Source organism: Haliaeetus albicilla, chromosome 1 (assembly GCF_947461875.1).
Source record: "Haliaeetus albicilla chromosome 1, bHalAlb1.1, whole genome shotgun sequence".
NCBI classification, from domain to species: Eukaryota; Metazoa; Chordata; class Aves; order Accipitriformes; family Accipitridae; genus Haliaeetus; species Haliaeetus albicilla.
Window position 1 is genome coordinate 17,322,367 of NC_091483.1, and position 27,908 is coordinate 17,350,274.

The 27,908-nt window shown below is 39.7% G+C and overlaps 1 protein-coding gene across 2 annotated transcripts in view; it reads left to right on the top strand.

Moving 5' to 3' along the window:
* Positions 1-27,908, top strand: part of ARHGAP10 (Rho GTPase activating protein 10) — a 154,216-nt gene that overhangs the window by 25,013 nt on the left and 101,295 nt on the right. For both annotated transcript variants that reach the window (XM_069780480.1, XM_069780471.1), the window contains exons 2-3: positions 18,830-18,925; positions 19,012-19,073. In XM_069780480.1, coding sequence (XP_069636581.1) covers positions 18,830-18,925; positions 19,012-19,073 — 158 coding nt within the window. The remainder of the gene's footprint in view (positions 1-18,829; positions 18,926-19,011; positions 19,074-27,908) is intronic.

Here is a 27,908-nt window from a genome sequence, read left to right on the forward strand (position 1 = left end):
GAGTCCACACGGGAGCAGGACACCTCGAAGCATCTGTGGCTGTGGATAGGCTCATGCCAGAGCAGGTACATCTCGAAGCATCTGTGGCCATGGTTATGTCTGTGCTGCAGCAGGTATATGTCTGAAGGGATTGTGGCCCAAGGATAAGTCCATGCTGCAGCAGGTACACCTTGAAGCAACAGTGGCTGTTCATGAAGTCATGCTGGAGCACCTCAAAGTGTGTGGCTTAGTTGCTGGCTGGGGTTAAACCAAGACATTCCCTATTTCCCTTGCATTAATTTTGAAATTTCTTCAGGTAGTCAAAACAAACGGGACTATTTTTCTATTCAGTGAAAGGCTCTGGTCCTGACTCTAGCTTTGTTGATAACTAAAAAAATGCTTGTAGACATGTAAGCTAAAAGACTCAAACAAAATATCTGCGTTTTAGCTATGCATCTTACTGATTATTTCTGATGTAGTTGCAAATATCCTGACTTCAGTGGAATGGGTTTTGAAAAAAAGCAACCAAACCCAACACAACAATTTACAGTCAGTTTTCTGAGTAGACCTCTTGCTTCTGGAGAGCTGGAGTCATAATGCTGGTATAGAGAGTTTTATTACTGACCAGCAAAGGTCCTTGATAACTGTTCTCCAGCAGTCGTGTATTTTCTCATCTTGCTCTCAGTCAACACAAATAAGAACAAAGGTAAATAGGAGTCAGCGAGTCTGTAGAACTGGGGTCGTTGTATTTCTCCTAGTTGGACACTCCTGCTCTTGAAATAGCATTGCAAAACACCTCTGTCATAAGATGATGTGGCACTTACAGGTCTGTGCATAGCATTCCCCCCCCCCCCCCCATGGAGTTTGTACCACATGCAACAACTCAACCCCCCCCCCCCCCCCCCCCAATTTGTTTTGGCTGGTGTCAACCCTCAAAAGTTTCTCATGGACTTTGGTCTTTTGGATAGAAAGGTCAGGGAGCTTATAATTTTATGGAGTCGCAATGAGCCACATCTAGCAGGTTTTGCAGGTTACTAGAGGTCCAGTGGACAGCAGCTGGAGAATCACCAGCATAGGGTAGGCATATAGGTCTAAAGCTTTATCAACAGGGTGAATCCTGACCAAAAGCGCCAATTCAAAAGTAAAGCACCCTTAGTTGCTGAAGCTAATAATCATTAAAGGCTTAATGTTCTTTATTACGTAGCTTCTGACTGATCCTGCCTGAGAGTTTCGTGCCAGCATGGCCTTCATCTGTGCAGGACAGTGAGAAACAGTACTGCCACAGTATTGTAATTTTTTAAAAACGCAGGTAACCCTAAATCATCGTGATACTAGTAAGAGAAAGCACAAACCTCCTGTGGCTGTATTAGTGGCCTGGCCTGTGCTGCTGAGCCTCATTGAACTGCTTCATCTGCCTCTCATCTCCCTCCCCAGAGTCTGGAAGGTGCTACTTGTGTGACTGGTCTCTCATCCAGCTATAAGAGGTTCTCTTTGGCCTACCTGTAAAGTTTCCCCAGCAAAGTGTCTGAGGAAAGCAGAGGTGTACATAGACGATCTGTGAAGCAGGCAAGGTGCTGTGGTCTGTGACTCTTGATACTGTTCCATACTAGGCATACTCAGAACAGCAATGGAACAGATTGGAACAGCCTAGGCCTTGAACAAGTGCTTTTCATTGAGTCGTGTTTGTAGATTGTGTATGTGTGTTGCATCCAGTTCTTCTAAGTCATGGAAAAGTGCCAGTTTAAATGCGCGGAGTAGAAAATGGAAATCTGAGTTTGACTAATGAATGTAGAGCCTAATGCTGCTTAACAATCCAATTTATTTTGGAATATCACAGCTGATGTGTTAAAATGGGGGTTCTTTTCCCCTGCTTCAGCAACAATTTTAGTATAAAACCTGGACATGAGAAGAAACATTAGTAAATGCAGGAAGAAATGCATTGAGGAACTTTTAGTGTAGGAATTATTTTTTGGTGCGAACTGGGACTAGAAAATGAGATTAACAAGGATTTTTAAAGCAAATGTGTGTGCTGGCCATGGGATCTTTCTCATACGTTGCAGCTTTCTGCAACATTCATAAAGAGCTTTTGTTTGCGAGGAGCAGAAGCAAAAGCAAGAAGCTATGAGCTACTACCTTGTCTTCAATTCTTATTTCAAATTTTATTTCTTCGGGGGAGCTAAGCATGCTTGACTTTTGAATGCATCTCTCATTCATTCATCCTAATGTAAAAATGTTGCATTAGATGATGTGACCTAGTAGGATAGTTGCTAGTACCAGTACAGTGCATTAGGTTGTTCACTATGGTTCTGACAACCAGCTGTGGACCACTTTTGTCTTTCTAGTCTGCCAGCACTTCATGAACTGCACTTCATTAGAAAGTGTTCTGATTTACATCATTAGGACTAGGTCAGAAGCTCCTGCTTCCTACAGAAATCAACAAATATCTCTTCCAGCTGTCATTGGTAAATGCATTGACTGAATGCTTTAGGGTTTCCAGTATTTTTCTGCCTTATTTCCATATGTGGTAGGTTGAATGAGGTTAGCTCCTTTGTTGTACAGACTTCTTACTGACTTCTATGATTTTTTTATGGACATTTTGTTGATAGCATAGTCCCACAACTACAAAGCTGCAGTGCAGCACAAGTGAGATACAAAACTGGGATTCCTGACTCCTTTTGTTTGGGCTGTATTGCCTTTTGTGGCAAATGAGCTGTGAATTATCCAAAATAAGGTTTGAGCAAATGAAAGTGTACTTGATTTGTCTTGTGATAGACTCTTCTCTTTCATCAGGCGACTACTGCTAGCTTTTCAAAAGCTTGCCGTGGGATACCTGCTTTACAATAGTCTACTAATTATGTTTTGTTTTTAAATACATGCGTGTTGAGTAGCTCTTGAGCATGCTGTTGTTGCAGAACTGAACTTGACGCAGCAGAGCATCCATGCTACTGCTCTGTAACAACCATGTATAGCTGTTGTTCAAGTGCTTGGACGTTTTCTCATAAAGGTGGTGCTCCAGACACACAAAATAAACTGTTCCCAAAACTAAAAATGTTCTTCACAGATTCTTCCAGTTAGCCGTCTGAAACTGCCTGTGAGAAATACTAGCAGAATTTCAGGAACAGGCTTTGTTAGTTGAAGAGCGGAGGCTGCCACGAGTTGTGGCTGTATCAAGGATACTGCATTCATTCACTGTGGCTCTTCAGAGGAAAGAACAGACTTTTCAAGTATGCTCATAGATGGTTATCTTGTGTTAAGGAGACCAGCTGTGAAATGTTTGCAGAGTCTCCTGGTGGATTTTTCTTTTTATATTGTCTCATTTGGGTTTTGTTTTTTAATGTAGAAAGCATAGCAGGATATCCGACCTGAATAACTGTCTAAGTAACTGTACATACAACGCATGCCTTTCTTGTGTGTGTATTTAAAATGAAGGTGTTTAAATTACAGTGACACTTGGAAAGGTGGGCTGGGATTAGATCCCTAGTTTGTATTCTGTGTCCCAAATGGTAACCTTGATAGCTGTTGTCTGCTGAGCAAGATTGGGCAGGGTTATGGTGAGACAGGAGACCAAAACCTGAGGGAACACTTTTATGCCTGGCGTTACGGTTGCCGTTTCTCTAGCTACAGAACTTGTTCAAGTAGTTACAGTAATGCTGTCTTTTGGGTTTTATCTTTGAGGGAGGAGAATACCATTATTTCAGTTTTCTAGGACAAGAAATGTGTTTACCTTGGAAAGGTAACTTTTGATATTGCATCTTTTTTACTGCTATGTTAGGTACTTAAAGAAGGGGGGAAATACTGCATTGTAGCTAAACCCCGTGCTGTCCCGTGACTTGACTTAGCTGAGTAATCACTGCACTGGCAGTCGGTCTGTCTTTCGCTCTCTTGCTTTCAGCTTATGACTTTGAATATATGGAAAGTCTGTGCCTCTCTCATGTTAGCCTCAGTTATAGGTTTTCTTTTTCCCTTGAGTGTGGGAAGGAACAGGCTACTGAAGCAGGCAGATTGAAAGGTCTCATTTAGGGAAATATGTATCTTACATTGTCCAATAACTCTGCCACTCCCACATCTGTTGAAATGTGGGGTTAATTTTATTACCCAGGTTAATTTTAAGGTGTTCTTCACTGCTCAAATGACTTACCTCATCGTTTGTGTGTTTTGATAAGGAACTTTGATAAGTATTTGTTAAAGGTTTTGGTTTTGCAGCTGGAATCAATGCAATATAAAACCTATGAGAAATCAAGGGCTATTGCATTAGGAAAGACAGGTTTGTTTGTTTGTTTTTCCACTTAAAGGAAAAAGTCAAAGAGAAGGCAGAAGACAAAAAAAAAAAAAAAAAAAAAGCCTGGTGCCCCCTGCCCCTGGGATCAGGTTCTTTCTAACCTTTATGAGTAACTCTGTAGCAACATTAACCAGTCTTCCTTAGGTACTTCTATGTGCTCTCAGGAATATATATCCTGCTCTGCCTCTATGACCATTTTTGTCACATATGCTAATTAGAGAGCTTTCAAAAAGGAGAAAGGGGGTTTCTTCTACTATCCAGGGTAGTTCCTAGTTTGTTTTAAATTATATTCTCACATCTAATTTTTTTCTCTCCTTGAAAGAAAGTACTAAAAATAGAGGGGGGTGGGGGGGAATCAATCTCCCTAAAATAGAGAGGCTGCAGATTGTTATAGAAGCATGCAATAACCGGAGTGTCCCAGCATGGCTATTGTGATTCAAGTCCCTGAAGTTTGTCTTGAATGTGGCTTTGCTAGGTTAGGGTTTTCTGCTGTGCCTGTCTTTTGCACAGAGAGCCCCATGACCCTACTGCTGTTATATTGAGATTTATGGGTTGTAGGTTCCCAGTGTGTGGTCAATTTACCCTGCTAATCCTTTTTCCTCTAGAGACTTGAGAATCTGTGACTCAAAGTGACTTTGCTTTCAAAAAAAAAGTGTTTATTTTTCTACAGGCCTGTGATATACTTAAAAAAAGGTTTAAAAAAAATACTTAAGTGCATATTTTTTCTTAACAGCCTATGCTTTTTTTTTTCCTTTGTGTAGATCAGTAGTTTCCATGTAGCAGTCTTGTCACCTATGTTTCTGTTTCAAAAGACACAGGCTTGGTCACTTGAGACTAAAAGTCTGTTGATTTGCCTCAAATCAGAGATTAGAGAGTGTTTAAACACCATCTCTTTAGTGGGATCCTCAGAAAACTGTTTAAACCTGGTTATTATTTTTAAGTCAGTTTACAAACGAGCCCTTTTCACTGAAACGTCTGCCAAACAAATTGCTTTCTTGTTGATTTGAACTTTAAATGGATAAACTGAGGTGAACCACATGGCAGTTGGGTAAGTTGAATGATGATTTTAACTGGTAACATTTTCTGTTTTTTTGGTAATGTGTGTGGGGGCAGAGGGTGGGACAAACAGAGGACAACTACTTAGCCTTCCCTATCAGCCTGATAAAATTTAGACCTAGTCAGGCAATTATACCCCACAGTTGTAATGATATTTCACATTTGGTGCCTTTTTTCAAATTTTTGTTTTGTTTTATGTCAGGGATTGTTAGTTAATTACTTTCCTTTCTTCCATCATCTTGGTTGTTTTCTGCTTCCAAGCTTGATGTATGAATAAATAATCTGATTTAAAAGGCATGCACACTTAAAGTTTTGTGAGCAGCCAGGACAGTTTGTACCAGTGAGTGCTAAAGCTTGAGCTATAAAGCCAGTAGAGCTGGAGTGCAGAACACTGTGTTGTTTTTTTTTTCTCCATAGAACAATTCTGTGTATGTAGGTGTACATGCTGTGCATAACTCCCTTCCTGTGTTGTACAGATATGGTATGTTCACTGGTGAAAGCCAAAACATTTCCTTCAGATTGTTGCGTAATTTATCATCATCCCTTATTTGTATTGTAGTAATTTCAGGCAACATCCTTGAAATTTGGGGTTCTTCTGTGAGTATTGTATGTGTAACAGTGTGCCAACGGCATTCTGGCCTGTGTCAGCAATAACGTGGCCAGCGGGAGCAGGGAGGTGATCGTCCCCCTGTATTCAGCACTGGTGAGGCCGCACCTCAAGTACTGTGTTCAGTTTTGGGCCCCTCAGTACCGGAATGACATTGAGGCGCTGGAGTGTGTCCAGAGAAGGGCAACCAAGCTGGTGAGGGGCCTGGAGCACAAGTCTTATGAGGAGCGGCTGAGGGAGCTGGGGCTGTTTGCTGTGAGGAAAAGGAGGCTGAGGGGAGACCTTATGGCTCTCTACAACTACCTGAAAGGGACTTGTAGTGAGGTGGGTGCTGGTCTCTTCTGTCAGGTGGCTGGAGATAGGATGAGAGGAAAAGGCCTCAAGTTGCAGCAGGGGGGATTTAGGTTGGATATTAGGAAAAATTTCTTTACTGAGAGGGTTGTCAAACATTGGAATAGGCTGCCCAGGGAAGTGGCTGAGTCACCATCCCTGGAGGTGTTTAAAAGACGTGTAGATGTGGCACTTAGGGACATGGTTTACTGGTGGACTTGGCAGTGTTAGGTTAATGGTTGGACATGATGGTGTTAAAGGTCTCTTCCAACCTAAATGATTCTGTGATTCTATAGCATAGATTGTCACTGTCCAAACAGCTCCTTGTTTGAGCTATTAGGCTGGTACAATGGGTTTTTTAAAATTTTGTCTTGGTTTAGAGAAGGGAACCCCTGATTAGATTTTTAATTTGACATTTGTGGTCAGTTGTGGGTCAGCTTTAGTCTTCTGCTCCCCTTTGGTCCACTTCTCACTTACTCTGACACATGCGGTTAAAGCTCTGAGTATGGTGAGTATATCTGGGCTAGCAAGGCAGAGTTGTGGATCCTTTGGCTGATGATAAGCAGGGACAGTACTTGAATATAAGTTGGTGTTGGCGGGTCCAGGGAAGAGAAGCAAAGCAAAAATCAGTCCTTCCAGTTTTATGAACAAATTCTCCAAAGCTTACTAAGCTTTACACCTCAACCCCAGAAATGGTAATAGAAACCTCACAAATCCAAACATTTGATAAAACAACTTTCTCTTTGGAAATGCTGGCTCACTCTTTTTTCCTCAGCTTCCATCAGTGAAACTCAAACACTACTGAACTAAGTGCTGAACTCTGTACTTTTGGTGAGAATAGTCACTTCCAGTGCAGGAAATACATAGTAGTTTCTAAGCGAGGTTGTGAATACTTTCACGGTGTTGCTCGACTTACGCAAGAAACTGCATTATCTTCTCTCTTGTGAGAACACCTTATGTCAGAAATGCAGAGTGCATAGTAATGCAGCTGGAACAGTTAAGGAAAAATCAAAAAAGGTATGTAGACTAGTACTTATGCTCTCGAATTATACATGTTACGCTCATTTAGAAGCAAAACCAGCTTGACTTTTCTCTAAAACCGAGATAGTAAATTTAAGCTAATTCTTGTGTCAAAGCATAAAGGATGTAGGTATATCTAAAAAAAGATTCTCACTGTGTTATATACTATAAGTCTTCCTTTTGTTTGAAAACAGAATGAAATGTGAAAGTTGCATTAGAAGACTAAACAAATGGCTTTGTTTCCTGCTTATAAGTTATGTTAGTATAGCTGTGTAGTATTGCAAGATGTTTCTTTCATGCCTTGTGCTTCTCATAAGGATATGGTAGTTGCTCTTGACTATCCTAAATTGCTTTTGCTCAATAGTTTTGATTTGGTTTTTGATCATTCAGTGATCTTTGATTTTGGGAACCACTCGCCACTGATATCCAGATTGGAAACTCATTTTGGAGAAACGTACTGAAATCCCAGAGCAGTGAGGCTTTCACATGCTTGTGTGCCAGTAACTTTAAGGTCAAAGTTTTTTTCCTCATCAGGGTTAGTAAGTTTGGCTGTGTGTCTCTTCTACATACATAGTAATATCCTACAATTGATTCATTGGCCTCCTGTAAAATTTCTAAGCTGAAAGTGACAGAAGGATTGCCGAATTTCTTTGCACATAGAGTTCAAATATTGTGCAACTCTCCAGACCAGAGATAAGTGAAGTTTCTCTTCTGGCATATACCATACTACATAGTTGAATATTTAAATAAATATTTCCTGGCAAGCTCTGTTAGCGGTTATTGATGGCAGGAGCAATAACTTTATTATTCTGCCCAGGCAAATAAATTGCAATAATCAGAGAAGCTGGTAGGTGAAATGATGGTGGAGCATCAGGGCTTCCTCTAGCAACACCTAAAAGAGCAACAGTGAGAGCAGTGAAAGGGGAGTGGGAGGCTCCTCCTTTACTTTCACGTTTCATGTATTTCAGTGCTTTCTGCTGTTTTTATTTATTTAAAGGAATCCTGTATTCAGTATACAGATGTTGAAATATTCTGTGGTGTATGTATATGGTTTTGGTCTGACCTAATTAGAAGCTTCAGTTTTAATGTGGTTTAGCCAGAAACAGCTCATGTAAGAGCTATCAGAAAAACTTCCTTCTGACACGCAACTGTTGTGTTGCTTTACATGTAAAATACTCATTTGACAGTTTTGCAAAAGTGTGTAATAAAACCTTTTTTTAATTCGGGCATCTAGTTTAGCTACCCACTGCTGTGCTGTCTGGTGCTTTTTCTGGAAACTATATATGATGTAAGTACAAGCTGTCCTCTGCACCACAGTTGCTGCCAGCTGTTTTTTCTGTCAAAACTTGGATTAATTTCACTTCTGTGTCTAGCTATAGCAAAGTTATTCCTGAACTATTCCCTCTTCAGGGGCTTGGTGTGCTCATCCCATCCTTCTTGATGCTGAAGATTCACCTTGGCTTGCCTACGGTGGACAAAACAGTCTATACCTCAACAAAAGGAGTTTAATGCAAATCTTGCCAGAATTCTTACCCTCTGCATTTTGAATTTGGATTTTAAGGTTTTTTTATGTGTAGAAATGCAGTAAATTGTCAAGGATTTTCCAAAATGCACTCATACGCTCATCTTTTAAATAAATAAGTAAATAAATAGCCTGAAGGTTGGGCACTTAGCATTACTTGGTGAATTATAGATCTCAGCTGCTCATTTGTCCAATTCCTCGTTGTGTTTTCCCCTGTCCTCTCCCACTTGAATCTTGTTGCACTTGGGAAAATAAAGCCGTGCTATCTAAGGTCTTTCTCAGCCTACTGGAAGAATTTTGCTTAATTTTCATGACTCATGAGCAGAGGGACTGGTGAAGATGTAACTTTATTTTCTGAACCTTTTATGGTCTTACTGATGACAAAATATTTGGTAGCCATTTCGTATAACGCTCTAATTATATGTGTGCAGGTGTGCTGAGTGCGTGTTTGGACATGTTTTGTTGTGGAGAAATTGCAGTATCTTGCGAGTTTGATCTCCTTGTGGATTTTTGTCTACATATGCAAATGTTCAGACAGGCAGTAATTCCATACAAGTGACAATGTTTTGAGGTATCTGCCATTTACAAGAGAGAAAACACTGTGAATTATGCTTTTTTTTTTTTTAATTTTTTGGCAAAGGTTTTCATGTTTAGTGTTTACATTTCTGCAGACTTGATACACAGCTTCATAAAATATTTCAAACCGTCAGTTGAACAGCATGTGCTTTTAAAGATGATAAAAATACTTGCTCTAGTCATTCATTAGGGAGGTGGCTCCCTTGTGTTTTGGCTGCCCACTTCCCATTATGGAATTGTCTTCTGACTTCTGAAAAGCACTAACACTTGCATGCATTGTCTGCAGGTGGCTGGAACTAAGCAGACAGAGAGTTCTGTCTGGAAAAAGGCCTTTATTGCATGAAATCCTGTTCAGGATTCATTTAGCTACAGATTGTGGGGAAAGGTGGTGTGTTTCTCTCACATTCCTTGTTTCCCCCCATTCCTTGCTGCTGTAGAGGAAAGAAAGATCTTGCTTAAACTATTGGATGTGAACTCTGAGTTTATGTTCACGCTCAATGGCAGCAGATGCGACATGTGAAAAACTTACAAGCTGACGTGTTTGCTGTGACCTTCCCAGCCCAGGCTGAGTTGTGTTCCCCCTCCAGCTTTCTCAACTACATCAAGTTTTGGTCACATGTGTGCTTTCTAAGACAGCAGACTTCAAATAATGAAGTCAGTCCTGTTTCTTGGAAGGGGGAAATCTCTGTGCCCTGGTCATGGGTCAGGTCCTCCTGCTGTGTTGATGTTAACAGCTTCACCTGACTGCCATGAGTGAATTTTGATCGCTGAAGAAATTAGGTGGACATGTCCTGTTAGTTATTTGGACTTTGAAAAGTAAAGTGCTCTGAATTCAGAGAATATTTAATTTAAGATGAGCTGTGAGGGGTTAATGCTTTATTTTCCATATTCAGAGTATAGGTTTGATTATGTGGAGTTGCCCCCCAACCATTAAACTCTGTTGGAGAATGTAATGGCAAAACTGAGCTTCTGCCCAACAGTGAATTGGTCTTTTCTTTTGCAATCAAAATAATATTTCAACACAGTATACTCCGTTTTATATAAACATTATAGTTATTCTTTGGGAAATAAGTCTGGGAAAGAAAGCGATACTCCAGAATTAAAACATTCAGAATGCTGATATTGGATAAGTATCTGTACAGTAAACACATTTTTTTTCCTCTAACTACTTTATTTCTTTCACAGAGTTTCTCAGTTAAGGAGAATGTTTTCAGTTTAAAGATTTTTTCATCCTTAAGCAGTATGGCCTTTTGATTTACTTGCTACTGGACACCCTTGCATGTTTGCAAATTGTCCTTGAGTCATCAAAGCTTCGTTTAGGATATAAATGGTTTGTGAAACAGAAACATAGTCATCCAACAGAATAAATATGAGTAAAGAAATCACGAATAAATGCAGGATGGCCTTCAAATCTGTGGTGTTTTATAAGAATTTGAATTGAAGAATACAACATCTGGAAATTTATGTTCCATTTAGTGATCAGAGTTGTCTTATAAAAGACTTCAGTCAGTGTTAAAATTCTGCTAGAAAATTCACTACTCTAAGTGTAACTCACCTTCTGAATTCATACATCTTTACAATAATAATCGTAAAATCCTGATCTCTGAAAAGGAATGTTTTCATCTCATGTTTTCTAATTCAGTCACTTTTGGAAGACAGTCCCCAGGTCTGTGCGACTTACAGAGCTGAATGTATTGTAGAAAGTTTTACCAGTGAAAGCTTTGATGGTACAACTATTTTGGTGTTGTGTATTCAAACTGTTGCTTCTGGATTGATGCAGAGTTTTCTTTTGGGAACAGATTATATACATAACATTGGTGTCCACCTTGCTGCCATTTAGTGTGGTATGATATAGGGAAACCTTTGCAGCAAATCCTGAACTGCTAGTTTTTGTCTTTGGGAACTGGGTGGCTTTGGTGGAATGCTCTCATAGTTTTCTGCATTGCAAATTTGTTTTTCTTAGGCCTTGCTTTTTAGTTTACTACTTCTTTTGGTGTGTTTTGTTCTCAGAGACATGGAGGTTGTAAGGACCAGGAAGATGGTTATGATTCCTCTGAAGACAAAGTATCTTTGTGGTTCTCCACAGTGACTTCCATCATGACTCTTCAGCAGGGTCTTTAGAATACAGGTCTTATGTCAGGGTGATTGCAGGAATGTTTCTTCACCCCTGAAGCAGTGAATTTATTGGCAGGGTTGTAGGGCCAGCGATGCAGCTTGTCTTTTTCTTTCGTGAATTGTAACTGTGCTCCTGAAGAGCAGAACTGAAAGATTTAGTCACCATCTGAGCTGGCAGAGGGGTGCACTTTTTTGTAAGAGCTGTTAGAAATGCTCTGGGAGAGCCTTAATCTCTGCTGAGATACTACATGTGCCATTTTGCCTAAAGTCTGTGATGCAAAGACAAAAATGCCCTTGGCAGGGTGGAGTAGGGCTGGCTCACTGATTTCAAAGATCCAGCTAAAAAGGCAAATAACCAGAGCTCAAGAAGGTGTGGTGCAGCTGAGGGACAATAGGAGCATGATTTGGCAGTTTGCCCATACTCGCATAAGATGCTACTTTGTGACAGTTCATATATGGTAATTAACATGTTAATTAGCTGTTACTTGATGTGGGGGAATGTGGAGTTTGTACCCTTGTAGTTGCAAGGGTAGAAAGAGGAGAAATGAGTTAAGTCCTTTTCCTCTGGTAAAAGTTGGAGAACTAACTAGAGAAGGTAGGTAAGATGATAGGTGTTTTATGTTATTATGCTGCATACTTTCTATAGGAGAAAACAATGGTTGGAGGTTATACCATCTAAACCATTTTGCATATCTGAAAATAAGAATCTACTTAGCTTAAATGTGAAAGTTTTCTTAACTTGCCTGTTTGATCGATGTGGAGAATGGTGGTATTTAGACTATGGGATTATGCGTTTGAAAGAAGGAAAATCACAGAATATGACAGAAGTAACCTATGTAATAGAAATCTTGCATAAATTGGGTGGTGTTCTCTCTTAAGAGGTGGGAAGAAGGTTAGAATATCTGTCATGCTATTTACATGTTGCTTATTCAGGCTAAATAGCCTGTTTTCACTTGTCACTTAATGCCACAGTTAATGACCCCAGCATGCACTAAAACTGGTAATAGGGAATGTCAAACATCACGGAGGAAATATTTAAGACCAGTCAGTATGTTACAGAGGCACTGTTCTGAAGAATGATATTTATTGCCCCAATATTCAGTTGTCTCTCTTTTTCTTAGATTGGGCAATAAAAACATGCTTTTCTTTTTTTGGCTTCTAGGTGTTCACTTCCTATTGTCATTAGTTGGGAGAATCGTGACAAAATTTGGACTTTTAGTGTAGCAGAAGAACGACATAAATTCCTATCTGTGATGAGTTAAAAAGAAAAATCCATTAGAGATTAAGATTCCTAAAATTGTTACTCATTTCTTGTAGTTACATATAAATTACCTTAGGGTTGTTTGTTTTTCATTTTATTCTTGCAAGTTCCTTTTTTCTGTTTGATGCTGAAATGCAAAGTGTTTTTTTTTCTTTTTTTTTTCTCTAGTTTGGTAACAAAAAGCGTTCCATGTTAAAATTTGAAAGACTTTTCCTGGAATATTGCTGCTGCTGTGTCCTAGCTCTTCCTCTTTTTCGTTGTATTTTGAAAATATGTGTGCACATGTGCGTGTAAACTTGATCTAAAGTAACTTCATTCTGACACCGAATTTCTGAGGGTTTTTAGTAAATAGTAAAGCACATCATAACTTTAGTACAATTGGTATAGGTTTGTCTCAGACCTGAGCATATGCATGTGAAGGGTGTGAAGCTGTCAACTGCTGGACTCTCGGGAGCCGCAGCTGGAGGTGCCTTTGGGCCAGCAGGAGCAGAATGCTGTGTTGCTAGTTGAATTAAACTGACATGGTGAGAGGTTGTGGTTTTTCTTATTTGTTTTAAAGGTGTGGGATGGTCCAAATATGCTTACACTGTATTATGCTGGGGCGCAGGGGAAGTCGAGGTACTTGGCAAGTCAGTAATGAGTTGATTTTTAATCCTCATACCTGAATTTGCTAAGCTTTCGGAAGCTCGTGAGTTGCTGTGGGTAATGTGACATTGTCAGAACAGGACTCCAGAAACCTTTTAGTCTTTGAACTTGATTTCTCTTCAGGTTTTGGAGGGGAATAACTTTGTATTTTAGCTTTTTTGTCATTTTCTTCTGTTTTGATCATTCTTTCAATATACTTATCAGATAAAAATGAGTAGTAAAAAGTTGATTTGGTTTTAGGGAGTTGGAACGTGTTACTGCTCTTAAGAATCTGCCACATGGCTTGCATCTGCTAAGTTGATAAGTAAATCCTGTTTATCCACCTTACTAAGGTAATAACTAAATCCTGTTCATGTTCTCAGTGTCGTGGATTATATTAGATTCATTGTTCACCTTGCTAAAGGGGACACAGAAGAGAAACACGGAGCTGCTTTAGTAAGCATTGAGATGGTGCATGTTTTGTACAAAACATCATACAAGTCCATATTGCAGCTCTTGGACAAACTGTTTTATGTACTCAGTTCCTCTAAAGCTGCTTCGTTAGCTCTTGCAAGTGAGATTGATGCCTGAGAAGAAGAGGGGAGAGGCTGACTCTCACTCAGCTTGTCCTTACCTGTTTCACGACGGTGTGTAGCTTGCCTGATCTTGGCCTACTGCGAGGAAAATAGATTGAGAAGTCTAATATTAGTCCTTAATGTATTAATGTAGCTTGAAGATGAGCTTGGTAGTTAAATCTAAGTATTTGTTAACCTTTTAGCTTTTTGAGGAGAGTGTTGTTGAACAAGACCAGAGCAGTTTTAGCCCATGTTAAATAAAGCCACTAGAAATCTGTTATTCCTGGAGCATATCTGTTACTGAGATTTGTAGTTAGGGATGAGGAATGGCGATGTAATTCCGGTCCTTCTTAAAGAATCATTATAGTACAGCAAAAGCGAAGCTTGATGTAGAAATCTGTATTTTTGCATTAGAAAAACATTAACACTGATACAGAATGCAGTTAAAAGCAGGTAATTCTCCTGCCATGCAAAAGAGATCTAGGATAGCCTTAGGAAGCAATATTTTCTGTCTTTGTGCAAGAGTTTTAGTTTAGGTGGCTAACACTGAAGTTAGTATTGATCTTAAAGGGAGCGATTGGAGTCTGGTGCTGGGAGGGCTGGCCACTGCCTGGCAACTAATGGTGTCGTGTTGGCTCAACTCAGATAAGGAACAAAAATATTTTCCTCCAAATCCAAATGGAAAAATATGGAGGTATTTGTGTGGGGCACTGGCAGCACATCTGGTGCAGGAAGAGCTGACAGGAGCACTTGTTACCAAAGTGTTTCAGAGCAAAGTGGGGGAGCTGGTGGCTGTTCTGGTTTCTTCTGGTGTGTTTTTTAAGTAGTTACCTTCAAACATGAAATAAATAGTGTACTGTTATGAACATTAACAAAGAGAGAAAATTAAAAGCCCTGGTGTCCTTATGTCCCTCCCTTCTCTCTTTGGAAATGTCTATGTCTTTCTCTTCAGTCTTTTGGTCAAAACATGTAGCAGATGCTTGGTTTCTTTTAGCGTTTTAAGAAAGTGAGTCTTTGAAATGAGTCTGCCTTATGGGTTTGCCAGGATTACATTTTATTCAGGAAAGAGTGTTAGTGTTTGGTTCCTCCCTTTAAATGCTAGCAGCAGCTTTCAACAAGCAACAACCCTCTTCCTGCTTCCTGTATCTATTTGGTGTTACTGTGTAGAATGTGGAGATTAAAGGGAATAAAATAATTACTTTCTGGCCCCCTAAATTCTCACTGTGTTTTTTCAGGAGGCTACAGCATTATTTGGATAATCGGTGTAACTGGCTGTGCTGTTTGATACATACTGTACTCATGCACTGTCTTATTCTAATTTATGGAGCTGGAATCCATGTATGTTTACAGTTACATAGCACATACTGGTCTTGCAAGCTCTAATGCTGATGTGGAACAATACTGGGATGTATCTGTCAGTGCTAGCCGAATAATTTTGCTGTAGTAAAGGTCTTCTGACACAGGATGGAAGAAAGCCAAGTTACATTTATGAGATTTCTAACTTAAGCAACAATGCTCAGCACTTAAATCGTAACACAGTAGTAAGAGAGCATAGTACTTATGGCGATATCAGCATCTGGTTTGCTTTTATAGAGTTTTGTAAATGCTTGTAATTATGTGAATGAATGTGTATGTACTGTAGGATATGCGGAATTTATCAGGGTAAAGGCTGGAGCAGTTTCATGCTGTTTGCCCCACAGTGGAAGGTTTGACTGCAGACCGTCTCGGGTGTCTCCCCCTGGCCATGGTTTGTCAGGTGGCAAGAAAATCCAACACAGGGCTGTGCTATCTTTTTGAGTCTAGCCATCACCCTCATAATTTTTCCTGTGCTGTAGCAAAACGAGTTCAGTGTTCTTGATCTGCTCCTTTGAGAAAGTTTTCCTTGGTTCTGTTTCTTTTAGTTCTGTTTCTTTTAGTTTAGCAAGAGGCAGACCAGAGACTCTTCCATTCCTGTGCATAGCTGTGCACTAGCGGTTCTGCCCAGCAAGGTGCTAGTTTTACGTTAGACCAGTGCTATTTCAGCATAGGGAATGAAAACAGAATGTGACCTTAAATGTAAATTTAGCTAAAATAAAGCAAGACTGATGGATGATATATAAACATTGGAGGATGAATCTTGTAGTTAACATCTGCTGACTAAGCAGGATTAAAAATGTCTTTATTTTGGCAACAGTTAGGACTCTGATCATTGCAGCAGTCTGTTGAACCAAATGACTGGACTGTTCTTCCCTCAGTCAGGAGGTTTGTTTCTTCCCGGTTACATCGTGCAACATGTGGTTGGTTTTTTATTTTGCTCTAGTGACTTCTCACCTTTGTTGAAAGTGCCAAGTTCTTAAAGTCTGGCAGAAAATCTTTTCCTATTTCGTTGTCTTTTCTTCTAGGTGTTGGTTCAATAGCCAGGTATTTGCAGTTTTTCTTGACCCATCAGGTCATTCTTCTGTCCCCCAAACCCCCAACCTCCCCCCACCCCCTGAAGCTTTCAAAAATTTTCTGGAACAGTTCTTAAACATTTCAGAGATGACTTGTGGAAAGACATTGCAAAAATTTAATGTGTCTTCATGGCTTTACTACAGGAACTCTGAAAATCTAGCTTTGGTGTGTTAAAAGGTTACTGCTTCCAACCACCTAGTCAGCCCTTTGGTCAGTAATTTTCAATCCCTTAGCAAACTAAGTAAAGAGAAATGCATGAATGTGGCTTTCTGACCCTGTGACAAGCTCAGTGTTTTGATTCAGCCCCTTCTTAATTTGACTGAAGATGTTGGACTTTGCAGTGAAAGAGTCGGGGCGCGGGCACAGGTTCTGTCTACTGTCACCAAAGAGGGGGCTTTTGGTGGCAAGGTGGGATATGCAGCTGTGCAGGAGGTGGTTTTGTACCGCTAGAGAAAGGCTTATCAAAGCCCATAGCCCACTTCAGTATTTTAGTGCCTTTTCAGTCTGTGAAGGGGAAAGGGGGTGGTGCGTGCATGCAGTGCTGCACGCCTTCTTTTAACATGTACCTTGCTCAACATTATTTGAATACTTCACTTCTACAAATGGGAGAAAACATAATAAATAATTCCTTCCTTTTGCATGGGGCTAGCTTTCACATGACAGGGCTTTGGTAGGGGATTATCGGATTCAAAAAAATTAAAGAAGTTTGGAAGAGTGTGTGTTGTTGGACCCATTCTCCCATAAATAAACTCTTTTCAGCCTTATGTTGTGACCTGGCTCACAAATAAGCATAACATTAGATGTTTAAGAAACTTGTTATTTTCCATCTTTAAGCCTTTCACAGCTGGCAGAACTTGTTTCTTTTGCTGGCACTTTATGAACAGCCTTTTAGCCCACAAGACATTTGAGTTAAAATACCCATGTTTGCTTTTGCGTGGGAATTTTGTTACTTTTTCCTTTGACCTTCTTGTCCTTCTTCCTTCAACCCTGTGCAGCATCCTTCTGTTTCATGGGTTGAAGGTTACATGTACAGGCTTTGGAAATAGTTGCAAAAGGGAGGCGAGTACCTGGCAGCATGGCATCACAGGGAACGGCACTGTTACACAATAGGTGAGGAAAGGACTAATGAGAAATGGGTGAAAAGAAAGGAATGTGGAATGGTGAGGAACAGAAAGCAATTTTTCATTTTAGGTTGTGCCTTGCTGTTATAGAGTATTTGTGACTTATCTTTTAAGTGGTTGAACTGAACTTTCAGTGCAGCATTGTATGTTGAAGTTGTACTTGACTATGACACATGATAAAACATACGATGTGTTGGATGCAGGACCTATCATAAAGTGTTTTGTTTTTTGTTTTTTTTTTAAAACGAACAAACAAAACAAGAACAACAAAAAAAAGCCCAAGTTTGTAGTCTTTTAGCTCAAGTTAATATTAAAGAACAAAATGCTTAGCTGGTCCGTTAAAAGTGTTGTTCTTAGCCCTTTGGAACTGCACGTGATACGAAAAAGATTGTAGATTAACTAGATATTTCAAATTGCCCTTAACCTTGGGTGACAACAAAAATGTGAGTAAAACCTTTACTGCTGGGTAGGAGTGTACTAGGACATGCATCCTTGCATCCTTTTTTTCCATTGAGCAATTCCATCCTTCCAGAACTCATGACATTCCCAACCTGCACATGTCAGCACAACAGAAACGTGTATGTATGCTGCTTATTTACAGCTTTATAAACCTTAATAAGGATTTATAATGATGATATTGTGGCTGAATATAGAGTCTGATTACTTCCTGAGAGATGTAAGAGTGCAGCCCTCTGACCCCAAATTGTCAAACACCAATAGGTAAAAATTGGGTTGAAGAAAATGTTTTAGGAATATTGCAAAACGGTTATTATACAAAATTAATTTTAATGCTGTTCATTTAACTTAACTTTTGGCATAGTTTAACTCCATGGAATTTCAAGTTCCAGTGCAACAATTCTTTTAAATTTGCTTTATGTATAAATGTTTCGCTCGCAGAGCTGTCTATGTAAAGTATATAGAAAATCCTAATATGCGTATTTGTGCTGACAAATACACTAGTGAATTTAGGTTAGTAGGGTAAGACAACTGGCACAACTTACTCTGAGTGTTGTGCCTTAAACTTCTGTAGTTACAGATCTGTTTGTATGGCCTGTGCCCTAAATTGTGGAATAGTGAAGCATAAGAATAGGTCTAATACTATACACATGATTACACTTGCTTTCTACCATATAGCCTTTTATAAAGAAATCTGTGTGACAAATTCCCAGATGAAATCAGAAGAGGGTTAGACAATATTAGATGTCTTGTAATGGCCTTAGGCAGACCTACGTTAAGAGCTGCTTATAAAAGTTGATTATTCTAGGGGTAGGGGGATCTTCCAGCCTTCCTAAAATGATTCCCTAACCTTCAATCTGTGCTTTTTTTCCTTGCAGACCTTTCAGCAGCCCAGAGAAAATTTGCCCATTCTCTGAGAGACTTTAAATTTGAATTCATTGGTGATGCAGAGACAGATGATGAAAGATACATAGGTAGGTAAGAAGTGACTATAAGTGGCTATATTTTGCCATGCCATCCTGCAACATGATTAAACTTTCTTTCTGGTTTTGTGTTACAGATGCATCACTTCATGAGTTTTCAAACTTTTTAAAAAATCTGGAAGAACAAAGAGAAATTTTGGTGAGTTGCAATAAAAATTTTAAAAAGCTGTACATATAGCAAAGAGTAAGATGAAAGTCAGTTAAAGTTGCTTACTGCTTTGTTAACCACCAAGATGTTGATATCAATAAGTTAACAGTGAAAACTCTCATTGTGCAGCCTCTGATTCTGTAGTCTAGAGTTACAGACAGCAGCTAGTTCTCATTAAAGAAGAAAGCTATTAGGGTAAGGGCAGATAACTATGAGTTGGTTTAAAATAGTGGTGCCCTGATAAGTTATGGCTGGGGTGAATGGGAAAACCATCTTAAGGTTGTTTACCATTTACAGTAAAAAGCAAGATGAAAGACTTAATACTGCAGCAGGACACTCAAGGTTGGGAAGTTGGACAAATTTGGATCCAGGATCTCTGTGGCTCCAGCCTCAACACTTATGTGGATTTGGGATGCAGTGTGTTGGCTGGATGCAGTAGCAGACTTGCAAACCTTTTCTTTGTGGGTGAGCTTTCTGGTGGAGGGTTGTATCTGCAAACGTAGTTGCTCTTTTGTGTAGAAGGGAGTGTTCTTCATTCACATGCCTGTGATTGCTGAGGGTTTTAGTGTAATATGGGTCATGTTGGCTGCACATAGACTGTGGGCTGAGAACTCTGCAATACACCTTGCTATCTTGACTTCCTAATTTGTCCAGAAGATGGGGGAGTTTCTTTCTGGATGGTACCATGGTTCTCCTCTGTAGTTGCATGCCCAGCTTTCGTTTCAGAGCAGGCATTCATAGAGCAGATGATGTGTACCCAATTTTCTTTTGAGTGTGATCAGATCCTGCATCTAGGAAGTGGTCTTAGATCAGCTTAGATAGCAGTTAGGTTCCTCAGTATTTGCCATGTGATTATATCTTTATCTTCCTGGAAGTCAGTGACCACTTGGCATTGCTGAAAGGAAACTGCGACTAATCTGTGTTCTGTGCACACCTCTGCCAGAAGCTGTGTCTGCAGTGTAGGAGTGTGTAGATAAGTGAGAAAAGAATTTGTGAACAGTTTTTTTTAACATTTCTCTCTGGTAGTCCTGAGCCTGGTAATAGCCATGGTTCCTTGAGTGTGCTGTATTGTGTCCTGGTATGTTGTTCTGATCTGGAACCACATTTGGGTCAGAATTAGGGTCTATGTGGTTCCTTGCACATCTGTCTTTGCATAGTAGAGACAGTTTTTCAGTATCTCGAGTTTTTTTGCCAAGTTGTAGGGATTTTCTCAAGTATGTTTGAATGCTGCTTTTGTTTTTTGTAATTCTGAAGTATAGTCTTTACTCTGCTTTTTCCTGCCATCCGTAGCTGTATTTTTTTTTTTAATGAAGTTGCATAGATCTAATTAGTGAAAGTCTTTGGGAAGTTTTACAATGAAAAATACTTTATAGCCTGTCGCATTGTTTTCCACACTATTTTGTTACCAGGTTTTTGAGAGATGTCAGCTTCAGGCCTTCAGAATTATGTGGCATGTTTCAGTGGCTGTATCAATAGATCTTCAGCAGTGATAGATTACCAACACAGTAGGCTGTGCAGAATCCAGTGTTGCCTGTCTGTATAGTAAAACACTTCTGTTTTTCAGACTGAATGCTGTGAAACTATTACTTTTTTTTTTGGTATGATGCCTATGCTTATGCAGAAGGCATTAGCACACTAAAAGCTAATTAATGTCAGTGTCTTGATAAGAAAAGGATGAAATGCAGTATTTGTTAGAACAGTGACAGTTTGATGAAAAGCTGGGGAGTATAAAATATTACAGGGCAAGTATTTAATTCCAAATAGAAACAGAATATATTCTCTGAGTTACCAGATGCATGGCCTTTTCATTGCATCTGCAGTCTAGCAAATGTTATGTATCATTTCTAGAGCGAGTTAATAAAACAGAGGCCATAAGTCTCTGAGAAAATGATTATGTGGTGGCTGGTAAAGATCATTTTCAGTGGCTGTTGCTCTTGACTTTTTTTTTTTCTTTTTTTTGACTTCTCAGTGGATATTTTAACAGTGGCATGAGCTCTAGAGATACTCCCGTGGAGAATATTAGGGCATGTTACACTCACAGATGTTTGGAATCAGGTCAGGGATCCAAAGACTTTCCATTAAGACGCAAAGTATATAGCAGGATTTTTTTCAAAAGCGTTCAGTCATCTTAGTTAAGAATGCTCTTTATTGAGCATTTTCCCCCTTACTTTTTTGAAGATGACCAGAAGGTTTCTGACGGCTTGCTTCAGTTTCAGTGCAGAATTGCAGATAAATTTCAGTCACATAAAGTAAAATTAAAGGAATCAATGAATAATTACAGAACTAAGGGCATTTCAGATATTGCTGCACATTTACATTTTTAGGTATTTGAGAAAAGGTGGGTTTTTTTCACAACTGTATTGTAAATGAAACAAATTTGTGCTTAAAATACATTGTAAACTGAATTTAAATACTTATCAACTACACTTCTCATGGTTTTCTGAAAGTATTGTTTGTGGTGAATGCAGACGCCATAAAATTTTCTATTAGTGTTTACCATAAATTTACATGTTGGTTATCATTTGTCTGGTGAATATTTATTTTGTGAATATTTAATAATTTCATTTAGATGTTGGAGTCTTGCACTTCATGGTTTTACCATTTGTCCCATCTCCTTCAAAAGCTGCTGGAATTATATCCCAGCTGTCAAAGGATTCAGTTGCTTGTGAGAAGGGAAGCTGACGTTAATCCAAACATTTCACTGAAATTATTACAGAGTGGCCAATACAAAAACAAATTACATTTTTTCCATAGCACTGTAGCTTGGTGACGTTTCCCAGGGCAGATAGGAAATAGGTCACTTTGTCCCTGAGAATATTCTGGAAATTATTTTTACATGTTAAGGTTGAATGGAGCCATGGGACTTACATTGTGCTCCTTTGACATTAGGAAAGTGTCATGGAAGTGCAGGGATGAAAAGGAACTTCACAAGGCTGGTAGGAAAAGGTTGGGGACGAACAAGCACCAACATGGCAATACTAAGATGCTCTGTCCCACTACCTGGCCATTTTCCTGCTTGCCAGGGAGAGCACCAAACCTCCCTCCCAGCCCCAGTTCTCCTGACAGCAGAAGCAGGTTTGATTCTTGTGATGGACTCAGAACAACAGGCTTCGCTGGCTGCCCTCATTTAAGCTGCGGTGATGAGCAGCGCAGGGCTACCTGGTAGGTACTGATCGCCTGTGGCTGTTATCTCTTTCCTCCTCCTTCACCTTTTTACCACCTTCATACCTGCCTTCCTCCTTCCCATTCTTCTCCCAGATGACCAGCCTGCCCCCAATTAGTTTTTCCTGTTGATTCCAGTCTTGCTAAGTCATAATCAAATCTGGTAGCACTTGTACTCTTCCCTCAGTAATCTCAGCAGTACTTGCCACTACTGGTGTGCCACCCTGATGTGCTGGCTGTGCATGCTTCACCTCCCCGGAGGTCCTCTGTCCTGCCCTTTAGCTGCTTCTAGAGTTCACCTGTTTCTCACATAACTTGCTCTTAACCATGCTGGAAGTGCAGTCAGCCCTCATGGCACTGTCTGTAAATTTCGCCAGCGTCTCTCATGGTTATGGGGCATGTCCAGCCATCCCTCAGATCCTGTCTAGTACCATTTCATGTCCCATTTGGTTAGCTTACTCCCATGCCAGGCAGGATTGAGTGAGTTGGCTGTATTTGCCTACAGCCCTGCCAGAGGTGTGACTTCCAGCGTTCGTGGATAAGGGAAGAGCAACAGATGTCGTCTACCTGGACTTGTGCAAAGTGTTTGACACCGTCCCACATGACATCCTTGTCTCTAAATTGGATAGTTGTGGATTTGACGGATGGACCACTCGGTGAATGAGGAATGGAATCATTCAGGAAACTTGGCTGTGGTTTCCTATATGATGCTTGAAATGTCCTCTTAGCTGAACAGGTATTTTTCAGTTTTGCAACCAGGATATTGTTTTCTCATTCTTCCCGTGGTTTAGTTGTTAAGACCAGGTCGCCACCTTTGCTTTTGAGAACGTCATGTGGGTCAGCATCGAAGACTTCATTGAGATCAGCTACTGTGCTGATCTCAAAAAGGAAACTAGATACTGTTCTTAACAAACTCAAAGTAGCTTTTAACTTTCTATAGTGTCTTCCAGGACTTTTGAGTATCTGAGTTGCTACATCTGGTCTGTAACTTTCTCAGTTCCTGCTTTCTCCTGCTCTTCTCACTTTTAAGTTGCTGCTGTGTTTGCTCTTCTACCATCCTTAGGGACCTTGCTGCCTCTCCCGTTAGTTCCTAAAGTACTCTGAAGCAAAGCCCCTTCTGACTTGAGTGCGATTAATTCTTCAGTTGTGTAATGTAGGAATACATCTAATTGTTCTTAAGAAATTCTTAGTTTCCTTAACATCCAGTTTTTTCCCACTTTGTTAGATCGTTTGCTATAATCAACTGAGTTTTTTTTCCTTTGTGAAGATTATTTAAAACTGCTGTTGTCTTACAGTCAATTGTTGGTTTGTTTTAACTCTCTTTCCAGTTAAATAATGGTTTATAGCTTCCTTCCTCTCTGTTTTCTGAAGCACATGTGAAGAACCCCTTTTCTTTAGGGTTTTCTTGCCGCTTGCCAAATAAAATGTGTTTTGCCTTAGTCTTTCTAAATTTGTCCCTAAGTGCTTGTGTATTTCCTTTTTACTCCATCATGTTTCTCTTTGTATAGGATTTCTGATACAATTATATTCACCTTACTGTTTTCTGTCATTTCCCAAGGCCATATAAACTTGCTGTTTCATATGGTCTCTTCCATTTCCTGCTACAGTTTTGGCACACCTCTATTCCTTCAGATATCTTCAGAGGGAAGATGCTACATAGTTATTTTTCGAACTTTTTTCCCCCGTTTTTTCTTTTTGCAAAAAAGAAAGACTGTTTTTCTTATGCCATAGGTATTTTTCCAGTCCTCAAAAATCCTTTTGCATGCTTTGTTAGTTTTACCAGGTTGTCAGAATCAAATTCAAAATAGCATCTCTCTGAAAAGCAGAATTATTCCTAGCATATATCAGGAACATGAGAAACTGTTTCTCTATGGATTTTTAAAGAAATTTCTCAGTAAAGTCACTATTTTATTCTTTCTTCTTCTTCCTCTTAAAAAAAAAAAAAAAAGGGGCGGGGGGGAGAGGTTTCCCAGTTGTGGCTTCCCAAGATAACAGAATTGTTAAGGTTCAAAGGCATAGGCTCAAAAGGTTAAAGGTAGAATTTAAATAATCTGTGCAAATATGTACATATACTTACCTCTTACAATGAAGTGTTTAAGTGCATAAGTATTTATTTCACACATTAAGTACTCACTTAACACATAGTGTTCATGAATAGCTTACTGTTACCTTTTGTTCAGTGACTCTTTGTATTTAGTTCACACTAGTTTACTCTGCTGTGAAGATGGTATTAATTTTTCTGAGCTTTTCTTTGGTCCTCTGCACATGGGTATTTAAGGGTTCATAAATCTTAATCTATCTTCACAGTAGTCTGAAGAAATCTGTGTGAAGGAGCAATCAATTTACTCACTGATTAAGGGTAAAAAAAAAAAATCCAATAGTTTAGGATGTAAGATGCATTTAAGATCTGTTCAATTAGAGTTCAAGGCATTATATAGTACTCTGTATGTTCAGATCCTTTCAAGTCCATTGACAGTGCAGACTACTAAATATATCTGCCAAGACAGTGGAAAAGGCATAATTGGTGACCACTTCTGAAAAGTTAGGTTGCCAAATGCATATTGAACATCTCAGATGCAGAGATAGAGGCACAGATAAAACGGAATTTCTCAGGAACAGCATTTGACTACCTTAACGCACGACCTAGATCCTTTTTTTACCTTGTGCAAATTGTCCAATTTAATAAAATATTTTCCAGTTTTAGAAACAAGCAGAACAATTGCTACCATATCTCATTGCCCAGTCTTCACTTTTCCTTTGTGTGGCATGAGGCCAGATGGCAATCATATAATTATCAGAATATGGAACACAAATGTGGAACTACGACTACTTCAGGCTCATCTTTCTAAGTTTTGGTGATTCCTGACATTGAATGTTTGATTTATTTGTTTGTTTATTTCAGAATGTTATATACAGTATTCTGAAATTGTTTTGCAAGTTACATGTGAACTTCTGCACATTAATCTATAAAATAAAGATGACTGTTGTCTATACAATAGAAAAAAAGTACAGAGTCAGTTCCTGGTGTGTTCCTCGCACCTCTGAGTGAATATGGCTGAAAAGTTCTGTTACCACTAGCTTCCTCTTCCAGATAACTTTGTGGTCTCACATGCATCAACATAACTCAGTGGAGAATTTTCATTCTGTTATTTCATCAATGGGAAATGTTTGGAATTCGCATTGTAAAACTGTCACCAGTTTGGATTTTGCTGGTTGTTAATAACACCACTGTTTCTTGTGGAGGACAGCGCTGACAATAAGCGAGCAGTTCATTCTTGACCAAACACTGAAGCCGTTGTTCGCTGTTGAATTCCTTGCCGTTCAGTGGCATCTTTTTGCTCAGCGATGAGCTTTGCCATGCACGAAGAAAATGGGCATCATGCTATTTCTTTTCCTGAGCAGCCTTTTTGCTTTGTCAAGATCTTTATACGACCGCTGATTTCCAAGTGTGGACTGGAAGTGATTCTCTGGTTGTACAAGAACCAGACCAATGTTCTATTGGGTCACGCTGGTCAGCTCTTGCATGTTGGGTTTGCTAAGGGGTGATCTTTCTTTGGAGGAGTTATCCACAGCTTTCCTTCACTTTGGGTGGGGGAAAGCTGATTTGTTGCTGTTTGTGAAACTCTGTCTCTCTTTATTCCTTTTCCTGTTTGTTATGTTTATGGCTTTGTAGTATTTTCTCTTTATAGTGGAATGTATTTCATAAGAATAAATTTATTCAAAAGCCAGGACTATTAAATAACTTCTAGTAAGGAATCCCAGTGTGTGGCTGATGGCCTTTCATTATTTAAGATTGTAAAGCTACAGGGAAAGCTCTAGAGCAGTGAGAAAATCCAGACACTTTTACAAGAAAACTTGCATTTGAAAACAAACAAATGAGTTTTGGGTGTGGGTTGCACTGACTGCAATCATCAGTGCTCCAATTAAATACAAAATCAGTGCTGAGAAGTGGTTAGAGAGATATGCCGCTCTGTCTGCAGGGCATACTGGCAGGAGAGTTGGCTGCGCAGCTAACTGGGAGCACATTCATGTAACTGTAAGAGCAAATTATGTTCTCATGGGAAAAGAAAGAGTAGAGATTAAGGCTCCGTAAGTAACATCTGATGTCCTCAGTAGTGGAATTGTATCTGCAAAGTTACATAATACAGGGTTTCAGACATAGATCTTAGTGCTTTGAGAGATTTCAGTAACAAATCACTATGCGAAGCAGGAAAGCTTTTTGGAGGAAAAAGTAATTTTTATATATTTCCCTCTCCCCTAACATTGGAGGTATCAGAATCAGCTTTTTTATTAGGCTGAATGTTGCAATTTCTTAGGAAAAAACACAGGAGAGCAATATCCTCTCTAAGCAGAAGTGCAGCTGTAGGTAGTAAATTTCTTCATTAGAAGGTAAATTTCTTTATTTAGCAGCGGTGTTAGCTACTTTGTTATTGAATCACTGCTAGGTATGTCTTCCTTTCCACATTCTCTGTTGCACTCAGTAGGGCAAAACTTCCTTCCCAGATCTAGTTTCATTAACACTTGCACAGTTTCATGAGCTCTGCCCTGACTGGTGGCCTCCCTCATTGCTTTGTTGAGGGGAGAAACAATCCTGCCCCTGTCTACAAACAAATCTTTCCAGTTGGTGCACTGGGAAATGTAAACCTCTCTTTTCCATTTGGCATCTAATCTGCATTCCAGTTCCTGGGATGAGAATTGGGAACTCAGCACTCGGGTGTCACAGTGCAGTCTGTAGCAAGGTGTATGTTTATGACTTCTTTTTTTTCTTTCTCAGTAAAGCTGCCTTGTATGGGAGAATGCCTAGACTCAGAATGGAGCAGAGTCAGCGTACATATTTACCTCACTACCGGAGTTGTTGATGAGCAGTGCGTGATTTCCAGTTTTTCCAGTAAAGACTGAGGTCTAAGGACACTTTTAGGATGAAAGCTAGGAGGCCACTGCTGCATTTGTCTAATAAGCAAAACATTTTGATTAACTTGGGTTGGTCCAGCCTTTTTAGCCACAGGGGCTAGACTGAGCTTCTGGGACAGCTCTTGTGGGCTGATACTCCTTTACAGCCCACGCAAGCAGCCTTCCTCTTCTGCAAGACAAGCCTGGTTGTGCCTGCAAAGGGAGCAGGAACGTAGAGAGACGGCTCCTGCCTACTGCAGGAGGGTGAGAAAGCATGAGGAGCATTGAATGCTGGTGGATGGTGCTGTCTGTCAGGTTACAGTGCATGGGAGGAAGTGTTTGGGGAAGCATTTTCTCCCTAAACAGCTATACTCCCACCTTCTCTGAGAAGGGAAGAAGTGACAGGCTAACTGGAGTCATCTTGTGGACTGGCACTGACTGGTAAGTTACCTATTGGATCTCGTTGACTTGACTGATAAAGTAGCAAACAGCTGTAAATGCACTTGCTAGTGGATTTAGTCTGTGCCTTTGTGGTCTGCTCTAGGAAATGTTAGTTTGGGCCCCTTAATCTATGACGTATTACTTATTTATTTTGAAGGATATGGAGCTGGAAAAGTAAGGATTATCACCATTCTGTACAACTACTGTGCCTGAGCAGGTGGAGTTTTGTAAAGACATATGAAATTAGGAGGTATACACGAAGCCGAAAGCCTGCTTTAAGATGTTGTTGTAGATGTTGGATACAGTGATCTTCTGAGGTGATGATGGCAATGA